Source organism: Mya arenaria, chromosome 1 (assembly GCF_026914265.1).
Source record: "Mya arenaria isolate MELC-2E11 chromosome 1, ASM2691426v1".
In the NCBI taxonomy this organism is placed as follows: Eukaryota; Metazoa; Mollusca; class Bivalvia; order Myida; family Myidae; genus Mya; species Mya arenaria.
The window spans coordinates 44,926,678-44,939,115 of NC_069122.1; the positions used below are offsets into that span (position 1 = coordinate 44,926,678).

At 33.1% G+C, this 12,438-nt stretch overlaps 1 protein-coding gene across 1 annotated transcript; it reads left to right on the top strand.

Annotated features, from left to right (window-relative positions):
• Positions 1–6,901: 6,901 nt before the first annotated feature.
• Positions 6,902–9,744, top strand: LOC128227481 (uncharacterized). Its single transcript, XM_052938070.1, has 6 exons — positions 6,902–7,118; positions 7,522–7,649; positions 7,919–8,148; positions 8,655–8,804; positions 9,208–9,308; positions 9,641–9,744. Exons 1-6 carry the CDS (start codon positions 6,902–6,904, stop codon positions 9,742–9,744), a joined length of 930 nt encoding a protein of 309 aa, XP_052794030.1.
• Positions 9,745–12,438: the final 2,694 nt, after the last annotated feature.

Sequence of the window (12,438 nt, forward strand, 5' to 3'; positions counted from 1 at the left end):
GACGAATTAAACAAAATGTAACTCACTGACGAATTAAACAAAATGTAACTCACGGACCAATTAAACAAAATGTAACTCGCAGACCCATTGAATTAATTTTACTAATACTGTTTTTATATGGTCTTCATAGAAAGAGTCATTGTTGTTTTTAAAGCATTTTTTCCTTTTGAATCAGTTCATTTGCTGTGATAACTTTTTTGCCATAGTTGGTGCTTAGCTTTGCAAAGCTTAGCTTTGAATTAAGACACAAAAAGTCATGAACTTTGTACTATTACCACCATATTTTTTCAACAATCTTGATTCATGAAATTGTTGCTGCACTCAAAAAGGTGCGAGTTATGTATCAAAAAATGGAATTTCTTTTTAATAAAAAGGGTTCTAAGCTCCTGTTTTGGGCATGAATCCCTTATACTCAAACAGACCCTTGCTATTTTTGGAATAACCACTAACAGCTGTTAGAACTTCTGGAATACATGGAGACAATGAATAGTTTACCTAGTGTAAAATTGGTTGCCTATTGTATTTTGTATGTTGAAAATATTTGTTTTAATGTGCTGTATTTTAATTGTTGGTATTATTTTAAATTGTGCAATTAAGAAATGGTGGTTAAGGATATTTTAATCTTTATATCTATATGTCACATAATTGCCATTCACTTAGATCTAAATTTAGTCTCAGAGTATTTTTAGTCTCGTGCTTGATTTTACGAGTGTATAAACATGTGTGCATAACATAAGCAATATATGGGTGTAACAGATAAAATATATATTTAAAAGTTACAATAGTCAAATTGTGTTTATGGGTATGTGCTATAATATATTAATACATGTATATATAATGTTTTGTATAATTATGGAAATGCAGCATGTATGTGTGAAACAGTGTTAAACAAATTTTGAATTACATTCCTATTATAATGAATAGAAACTGCAGAAGAGAGGCCAATTGTCCATTGGTGTATATATTTATACCTAGTCTCAGCTATTGATTTATAATTAAAGTTGATTCATTGTCGTGGAGCACCATGGAAAGTTTTGCCATGTATGAAATTAGTGCTCTCTTCTTAAAGGTCAAGGTCATACTTGGAGGTCAATGTTACAAAATACAAATTTATAGCACTAAGATGTGTATCAGCGATATTTTTAAATTATTAATGGATATTCTACCAAACTTCACATAATTGTAGGGCACCTGATGATGTTGCACATTTAAGGTTTGTGTTGTCATCACCAAGGTGAAGGTCACACATACATACTTCAGAGCCTTCATTCAGCCTTATTGAGGTTGAATATTGGATGCATTCCGTCATAAAAACAGTAACCCCCTCCCCTCCGCCTACAAGAGTGAAATAATCCCACTCAGTTTAAGCACTTTGAAAATGTCCTGTAGTGTGATTTGCTCAAACATTGTGTCATTGATCTGGGGGGATTTGTAAAGTTATTGTGATAGGTCTAGTTTTTACTCTGCATTATTAATAATGTGCCATTTTGTTTTCTCTAGGATAAGAACTTTCGTCAATAAAATCTTTTAGGAAGTATACATTTGTAATGTATTCAATTAATGAAATAATCATATTATATAATGTACCTGGTTTAAGGGCTGCATGTATTTATCCAGACACTTGCCTGTTTTCTGTTGCTTATCATGTATCATTTTACCCAGATTATGTATTATTCGGGTTTCTGTGTTTTAAGTCTGAAATCACTTTTAAAAATGATTTGTCTTTTTTGTCGAAATATACCCACTTTGAGTATATATCCCAAAAATTGTGAAATGTTGATGCACTCTCACAGATATACCGTATTCAAAACTTTTTTTTATTTTTTGTCTTGGAAAGAGCAAATCTTTGCGTAAATATCTGCAAATCAATGATATAAGATTGTTGACAAAAAAGCAGATCATAGATTTTCATATTTCCGTGCAAAATATACTAACGGTTTAAGGAAAATGCATAAAACATCAATTTTTGAACTTAAATATAAAAATCTGCGATCTTATTTCTTGTCAGCAGTCATATTTGACTACTTTTTATGGATTTTCGAAAAAATTGCCCCGTTCCAAGACAAAAAATAAAAAAGTTGTCAAAACGTTCAATCTGTGAGTGTGCAGCTTTAAGAACTACTTTTAAAATCCATTGTAGTTACTTCCCCTGGGTCAAAAATCAATACATCACTTTTAAACCAAAAAAAAAAAAAAAAATTTAAAGTAGGTTGCATAAGTTTAAATTAAGATGTATTTGGAAATAATCAACTTACCGTTAAATAGAAAAATGGTAATCTTGTTTTAAACGTTTTCTTAAACTTTGAAGCTGAATGTTCGAACATTTGCTTTCGTACAAAACAAATTATAGACGAAAACAACTGCTCGAACATAAATACGATGTTATACCAGCGCTCACATATCTTTTTGAACTGTTTGTCATTGTTATACGAATCCGAAAAATTAACCCAATAATTAACAGATTAATTGATTTTACCCCACACATGCCTCAAAATTTGTCAACAACCTACATCGTCTTCGCTTTTTACCTGGAAAACAACACAATTCTTCAAGCGAACCAGACAGCCAGACAGTGAGTGGTCTGTGACAGTGATAGATGACTTAATACCCATGTATCATGAAACAAACTCTAAAACTAATAAAAATGTTTTTAATCCAATGATTATCCACAATGCTTTTGCTTACACGTATGATCTTTTAAATGTTCAATCGATAAATAGCGTAGTAATTCAGTCAACAAATATCATCTATTTCATTGCTTTTTTGGTTTCATTTTGATAAAGAAAATAATAGTTTTACCATACAAGTTTTACTAAGTCTAACATATCATTAATATTCCCACTTATTGTTTTCATAGTAAGTCATAAAATGGCTGCAGGGCTTAGAATATCATGATGTCATTATTTAGGCCTTTAATTAGCTATGACATGTTTATTTAATGACAGATAAATATTTTAAATATTGATGAAATTCAGAGACATTCTACAAATGATGCCTTTGCTCAAAAATATGTACATGCATGTCCTTAAGGTGCTTAAAGCTGACAATCTTATATATATATATATCACAGCTCTTACAATAATTCATTATCATCATAAATGATGTTGCCATCATGAATAACATCATCATATTTTTTAATTCTAAATAGCGTAAATCTTTCCATTTGCAAGTGTTATAGTGACTTTTTTATATTTGTTTGATTTTGCAATTAAATCTTTAAATTCAATGTGTGACACTAACTTAATTTTAAGATTTAATATTCAACACATTTATTCCATAAATTTTAAGATTTAATATTCAACACATTTATTTCATAAATTTTAAGATTTAATATTCTACACATTTATTTCATAAATTTTAAGATTTAATATTCAACACATTTATTCCATAAATTTTAAGATTTAATATTCAACACATTTATTCCATAATTTGAACACAATGGTGTGCCATGATCATTACAAGATCAAAAGATTAATTTAATTATACATTTACACAATAATAACACACAGGTTTGAATGTGAGATGAGAAAAACAATATGATTACTATAATAATCAGTATTTCAACATCATATTTTATTAAATATTGTTTTACATAAGCATTAAGGATGAACAAACAATCGAAAAGGGGAACTCTTTTTATTAAATAAGGAACTATAATACCTTCCCTCCATTGGTTGGGAAAAAATCTGCTAAAAATTACTAATGAAAATGTCACCCAAATGAGACACAAAGCATCGAAACAGCAATACAATATTCATTTGATAACTTAAAAACCAGGAAAAGCTTTATTTTTCTTTTAATATCTGGTTATTATTGCATATTTTTTGCAGTAATTGGAAATTAAAAAAGATCAATATTTATTGTACTATCAAATACTAAATACTACAAAATTTCTGCCCTGTCTCATTCAATGGGTCAGCATATTGACATTTAAAGTTGAAAAATAACGAAACAAATAACCAGTGCCAATATTACTACAGGAGGTTTCTTAATATTAAATATCGATATTAAATTGTAAATTTTGATTTATAATATTATGTCATGCGCTAGTTGATAATATTTCTGCATTGTTCATAAAATAACACCAGCAAAATTGATTTTTATCTTATTATTTTAGACTAGTTCATTGAGGTTAATTTATGATTTAAGTATTCTTGTTTATTTCAACCTGTGATTTGTGTCATTATTTTGTTTGTCTCAGACAACCTATATTGTATCATTAATGGAATTGTATTCCTTATGTTAAGAAAACAATGACTGTTTTATGTGAGTGTTATGAAACAACTCAATGTTTTGCCCTTATCAGCCATATGTATATACAATATTCAAAGTGCCTGTATACCCTCACTCAACCTTCAGATTTCATGTAATGCATCTTTTGACCATGTTTGTGTTAATGCACCTATTAATCTCCCTCCCCTCCCTCTCCCCCCCCCCCCCACTCACTTTGAGCGCAGTGGGCATAGCCATAAGATTTAGACAAAGTGTATTTTGTTCGTCTTACCCCCACTCTAGATGCAGGTACATTTCACAAAATCCCTCAGATTTGAAGAGTTTGATGCATTAAAAATTCATCGACAAAGAACCTGGTTTAGTCTATTTACGGGCTGGAGCCAGTGAAAATACCACCTGTGAAGAATTTCAGGCTGTCCAAGTCCGCTATATTGCCCGCCGACCCCCCCCCCCCCCCCCCCCCGCTTCTGCCAAACCCCCTCCCCAATCCTCCCCAACCCCCTCTCCCCTGGTGGACAAACCATTCATTACTAGATGGGCAATGTAAATTGTAATCCCTTTCACAACGAAATGTCATTCCGTTTATTATAGAAATATGCTATCTTTGGTTATGGGTATAATACTGGAAACAATTTGTTTGTAGAAAATAGTATTGATGTTTTTCTAGTCAATCCAGATTTTTGAAATCCCTTGTAAAAGGCATGTTATTATTTTCACGAGTGATGTGGTTCAGTTGGATACTTATTCTATACTATGATTTGTATTTTGGTTTTTGATGAAGTTAAACTAGCATTTGCCCAAATTGTTCAAAGTGTGTATTGACAGTTATTTTATTAAATAAATAAACATAAACAGTACTGTGATAAGTTATTTTATGTATTTTTGTCGAACTCCTTTGCGGTGAGCCCGATATAGTTGCTAAAATGACGGTTAAGTGTAAGTAAGTGCGTGCATCCGTCCTTGCGTGCGTCCGTCCGTACAATGTTGTCCGGGCTGTAGCCGTTACAATAATGACAAACCTGTTACACATTCCTACCCCAGTGAGATCATGCAGCGGGAGGGGCAATAAATCCGATATCACACAGTTGAACACACGGGATTTTTACGAATTTCTTCTTATTTTACATAAATGTTCAAAATGGACCCAAGCTATTTTTAATTTCATCGTAAGCCGATGTCTATAATCTCCCTAATTCAATTTAACTTTGGGTGACCAACAAAATCTTAAAAAAGGACCTAAATGTAAAAAAATAACTTTAAAACAAAACATAAGGGGCAAGAACTGTGGAAGTAAGTTGATTGGTTGAAAGACTAATTCGTGAGAACTGTTTAATAACCATTTTTCCTCAATAACTTTTTTTTTACTTTTTATGCAGAATTGTACAAAAAATAAATAATCTGGAAGCATTTTCTTGAAATTACCCTATAATGGTCGAAAAGTTATTTAGCATTTAAATTTCCTGGTATGTGCATGTGTAATATATGGTCAAGATATCTACAAAAATACTTGAAAACAAAGGCATGGGAATAGGATTTCGATTACAAGCAATGGGACATACTGTGTGCACAAATACGAACTGTTCTTTCTGATCGCCATGATTATATGAACAAGTTTCTTGTCAATGATCAAGGGTATACATAAAGGCTAAAATGAAATAATAAAATTGTTTTTCCCCCTGTGAACAGATCTAAGTTGCAACTCCAATCATCTTAAATCTGTAGAAATGTCTCAAATGTTAACAAGTTGATATTTTATATTTAATTACCCATGTGTTCAATTTAGATACTGGCTAAATTTTATTTCACGAAAGTTTTTGACAAAGATCTTTATTGATACCGGCCCCAGGAGTCATAATAAAATAATGCTAGTATCGACGTTGCACATATTTACGCAAAAAAGCAACAACAACAAAAACAAACGTTGGCATATATATAGTAAACACAATATGTTTTGTATAATTACAACTCAGTTCTTTGCTTCTTCAAATAATTAAAACATATGATAAGTATGGCTTTCGTTTGCAAACTTCGTTGTTACATGTCGCCATGTTTTGCACGAAAAATAACAAACATGTACATAAAACGTCAAAGATATCTGCCTTTTGACTACTGTGACTGTAATGGATCATTTACACAATTTTACCACAACATTTTCAGTCAAGTACCAGATTGGTTACTTAACATACGGGGCATATCATAATTATGAATCAGATGACGAAATTTCATTGATGACAGGTAACTACTCAATCAAGGCATGTCTTTAATTCATTACTTGACCGATCGGAAATTTCCGTGAGACACGTGATTGACGTTCGTAGAGGCGGGAAGTGACGGAAACACACGAAGTGAAATTTTTGGCGCATCTTACCCATGATTTTTTACTGAAATTTTGACAACCATCCGAAATGATTAAAACATCAATCAGAGGTTAAACATTCAGCCCCATCCGTTAAATAAAACATCGCGCCCAAGCTTCAGCAAATCAGTCTGAACTTCGGTTTTCGAGGAAGAGGTCGTTGAAGTAAAAGGGACTTTTTAACAGCAAATAATATTTCGATATGAGTGACTGAAACTGAATTTAGTTTAACGGTAGAACATTGTTCATAATAAATTTGCTCGTTTTGTAATTTGCTTTAATTAAAACTTTGAAAAACTATCAAACACCAAGATGTATGTTACAATTTCTTTAATATACACGACACTCGCGCTAGTGGGGTTGGGTTCAGCCCATAGATACGGAGCGGATCCAATGGCTTGTGACACTATGAAACCAGGGCACGGTTCTAATGTGCGGCAAACTCGGGCTACGCCTTACATTATAGACACAAACATGGCGGGATATGTCCCATGCGAGAATGCACAACAGCGGGACTGCGGCGTTGTTGGTAAGTAGATGTACGAATTATCTCAGTTTTTAAAGATGTTAAAACAAAATCAATAAAAAACTAGCGTTTTGAACGAATAAGATTGTTATAATGCATACATGTCATTTCAGATATGATAACTATTTAGTGTTACAACAGCAAATTAAAACACCATCAGTTTGTGTTTGCCTTTCTGCTTGGCTAAGTCTGTGGGCGTGCTCACTTTTCTAAAATGCCTGAAAAAAAAAGCTATTTTTAATCTGACGTGCTTGCCCAAGAACTTTCTGTGCCCAAATGGAGCTAAGTTAGTGAACAAAACTGTTGCGGTTATTCCGAGTCAGTATTTTAATTTCATTTTCGGATGCTACTTGTCCAGTACACATAGATCTACGTTTGCAAATAATAATGACCTGTTTTCTTTCAGTTCGTATCCGGAGTCGTATCGGGGCAATAAACGGGGGCCAGTTTAAGGGCTTCCTGTTACAGGCGCGGACCAAGACGGCGGACGGACAGCTCCAGTATGTGGGCGAGTACAGATACACGAACGGGCAGGTATGTGCTATTTGTTTATAATGCCTACTAAATAAACTACTCATAAGGTAAAACGATGACTTACATGTATACATTGAACCGCTTTGTTTTGTGTTTTTTTAATTCCAGCGACAATAAATAACGCGAGATGTAATACTAAAATTTACTAAATTTAAAGCAAAACTTCAATTAATTTTATTTTAATGTCTTCATATTCAAAGCAAAGTAGTTTAAAAAGATCGCTTGATGTATGCCTCATCATTTCATGATAATTTCATTCCTGTTTTCAGGCTGTCACAGCCCGTAACAACGCCAACCAAATGATGAACAACCAGGCCCGTATGGCCGGCCAGTTTGGTGCAGGTGGTGGTAATCCCTTCGGCCGTAAGAAGCGACAGGTCGGGCCTCCCGGATTTCCTGGCGGTGGACCCGGTGGTCCAGGGAACTTCCCCGGAGGAGTGCCAGGCGGTCAGGGTTTCCCAGGGAACCAGTTTACTCAAGGAATGAATGGCGTTGGAAAGTGAGTGTCTTTATTTTTATTTATAACATAACTTACGGCGCAGGAGTGATATTACCTCTCATATATATAGCTAGTGTAATAACTATGCAAATTAGGTTACCACATCACAGAAAAATGTATTCATACGCGCTGACAAAAAAACGTAAACAAACATTCGACAGAGCCTCGTTTTTATCGTTTTAAAATGAACTCGTTTAATAAATTCGATACAAAATAAACACTCAGTTGAGATCCTCTCTCTATATATATAATAATCACTAAATAAGAAAATATCGAATAAAAGCGAGTTGTTTTTTAGCAATCATTCGTTTCTTTTAATTAAAAAATAAAATAATGTTTCAGAGAAATATATGAAAATTATATCTCACTACTACTGAAATTATTTTGCAGTTTTAACTAAAACAGGTTATTGAAACACCAAAGGTTTTTATTTTGGCAATAATTATAATATTTCAATTTATTTAAAGGGATCATTTTTATAATAAATGAATATTTTTCTTTTCTAGCAACCTGAACAACATCATAAATAACGTACAGGTACAGCGGATGCAGTGTGTCAGAGGCTCGGCGGTCACCCACACTGAAAGCGGGATCAAACGAGGTGTCACACTGATCTGGGTCCCTCCCGTGGGCTTCCAGGGTGGCATACAGTTTGTGTAAGTACATAGTTTTGGGTTGGGTTGGTGTTTTGGGTTTAGAGATAGTTAAGTTTTTTTATGTATGATCGTGATTGAATTTATGCATAAATGGGATCCCAGTTTGGGTCCTGACCCAGGCTTTCGAAAAGGTTACAAGTTTCTTATAGGAGTTTTGACTTGTCATAGGACACAGGCGTACCTCAAAATAGAGTCTGTATAACTCGAGCTTTTAGGTCGGTCGGTCCCTAGAGTCCTCGAGAAAATGAAGGTCTTTTGTATTTGTTATTCAAGTGCCGTATACAAAATAACATACATTTTGGTGATGATTGTTGAACATGCTTCTGTACCTAATATGTCTTGTAAGATTCGAAATAATAATTTTTTAATATTATAATTATCAACATCTGTTTTCTGTTATCAGGGCGACGGTTGTTCAGGACTTCAACACGTTCTGGATGGGTCATAGGTCACGGGAGCTCCGCCCTAGACGCGCTCTTAGAAACAGACCTGGTGGTGGACTAGGTATGGAAGCGTTTGCATTATTATTTTATGTCATTGTCTAAAACAATATTGCAAATTAAACTATTTGACAATGATTCAAAGGACATCCAAATGTAATGATTTTACAATCCTAGAAAACAATTTCATAAAAAATCCTCGGCTGCAAGTTAGAAAACTAAAATGTAATTTACTGTGTTATCCAAAAAATATAGAATCGATTGGATTAAATGTTGTTGTTTTTGTTATTCTCAATATCTGAACGTCTTTGAAAAAATACAAATAATAAAGTAAAAGCATGTCTTAAAGACTATATATTATAACATATTTCTTACATTCTATTTTATTTCTTTCAGCTAACACTGCCCGTTGGTTTGTGAACAGTGGATCGAAGGCCTCTTCAAGCCTCGTTCTTGTGTTGACTTCGATGATAACTGTTGTCTGCTACCTCTTCAAATGAAACACTCTCCCCCATTATCTTGGATTGTATCCCTTACATTATCTTTTCAATGGAAGATTGTGTTAAACGGGATTTTCGTCACTGTATTTGATTGGAGGTTATCTTCACGAAGACTGTAATGTACTGTTGGACAATATAGCATCATAAAAATAAAACAGTGGTAGCCGACTACTTAAAATGACCAAGTGATAATTTGTATATATAAATAAGCATTTTTACCCATTTTATTAGAATTTTTTAATCATATTTCATAAGATTGTTTTTATCACATTTTTACCTAAAACGTCTATCTTTTAAATGCTTGAATGATACATACGTATCTTATGACAGCATTTATTTTCATACTTTGATTAACTGTGAATCGTTGACATTAAAAAGGCATTTTCCAAAATTCATCCAACATAATAATTATAAAAAGCATAACATTTTTTCACTTGACTCTGTTCAGGTAAATGTTGTTGTATAAATGTTGTTGTATATGTGGAAGTGTGCTATGTTGTGAGTTGCTTATTATTCTGTCTTAATATGTCTGAGTGTTTGTTTGAATGTGTGTATGTGCGATTAAATGTGAATTGAAGTGTTTTCTACCTCATCCTTTTACTAAAGCACCTGAGAAGAAGCCCTTTTTGAAAATAATTTTCAGTAACCTCGGTATTTGTTTATGTTTCAGCATTAATAAATCAAAATAATCAAATTCAGACGCGAATTAAGGATGACCTTTATGACAAAAGTATATATCTCTATTACTCTATTACATTCCGATAAAATAAATAGGCATTGTGGGTACATGACATATTTGTAAAATGTTTCTCTTTTGTTCTGTTCTGTTCTGTTACGTTATGTTTTGTTCTGTTCTGTTTTGTTTAATGTGAGCTGAGTGTTTGTTATTTGTGCGTATTTGAATGAATGCATGTGTTTGAATGGTTGTCGCATAATTGTTTATATATAAAATTACAAAAAAAACATGTAAAATGCAAAATCTCACCCCATGTAAACTTTCATATTGTTAATTTGACTGTATGACTGTTCTACTTCTTGAAATACTTTATACTTTCGTACGCTACACATTTATTTTATAATAAAACAAATGAGCTCTATATTCGTTTTCGTAGTGTGCATGTCGCATGATTTTGTATATGTAAAGGAAAGTGTTTGCTTGTTATAGTGTCACCACACTCAAGTAAGAGCCATCCCACTGGACTTATTGAGACAGCACTGGACTTGTTGACCCTTTGCATGCTGGGTAAATTGTCGTCTGCTCAAAAATGTCATCTGGTTTATTCTAAATTTCTTTCAATTTACTTAAAACTTTGGGGATATATTGACTGAGTGGCAAACAGCTTGGAACCTGACCAGACGCCGACTGGTCTGGTTCCAAGCTGGTTGCAAAGCCTTTAAAATCGCCATCAGCAGCCTAAGAGTTAAGACATCTTGATCTTTGAACACCTTTACCCACGCGGCTGGTCCCAAGTTCATGAAACTTAATAAGCTTAACAGACTTAACTAGCTTATTTCAATAAGTCAAAATACATGCTTGAATTGATTTTTTATTAATGAAAAATAGTTAATTGCTATTATCATAACAATAATTCCTATCTAAGTATACACACTCTTAAAGAAGTATATATGATACAAATTGTTGAAAAAAAGTGAGCTTTGCTTAATCTTGTTAAAAGGGATTATGAAGTTTTGAGAAATTGGGGCTGATTCCTATCCTATATGCCGTGCGCCTGACAGGAAGGCAATTGGTATCCATTAGTTAACTAGTCACGTTGTCAGCAACCGGCCATAACAAAACAAGCCCAAAGTGGGACTCCAACCTTTGAGTTCAAACGATCTGGGCAACTGAATGACATGTAGTTGATGTTTTTTCTTGCCATTTCTGTAGTTATTGAAATCGCATGATTAATGTGAGAAAAAGAACAAATTGTGAGTTTCCCAGTGTATTTTGAATCAATAAATTCATAGTATACTGACTGACATACACTGAGCAGTGCGTCATTTAAGTGAACACTTTTCGTGACGCGTAACACAAATATGCGCAGATGAAAGTTCATCTAATCATACAAAAGCAATTAAAACATATTTGATAAAGAAATGAGCCGTGCGAAAGGGAATACGTCCAAACAAATATGGGCTTCATTGTTATATGTTCCAATAAAAAAACATCCATATTGGACGTCGAGGTGAAAGCTTATAAATGAGCCGTTAGTATATTTTGGCGTGAATTTTCATTTGTTTGACTTTCGGACACAATATCCGACATACTTTTATAACTTCTCAAAAGTTTGTTGATGAAAACATAATTGGTGGAAATAGCAATTCAAAACAATTAATGGTCGCTATTTATTTACAAAATGTTTTTAAATTGTAAATTAAGTAGTAATTTGTTCTTCGAATTCGAAACAAGCATTTATAAGGCATTGATGGTGTGACTTAAAATATAACGAATATGCAAGATGCACTCTTACTCCCAAATACGATTTACCACAATTAATACAATTGTTTCGATATACCCGGCAAAAAGGATGAATAAATGTCGAACACAATGGTTCTTATGAAGGATACCGAGTTTAATTTGAAAGAAAGGTGCATACAACATGGTATTTTTACATTATGATACTAAAGCAGATCACAGTAAATCCTTAGGTACCCACCAATCATTTATTTTTTTCTTTGCGTTTTCAGCCATAA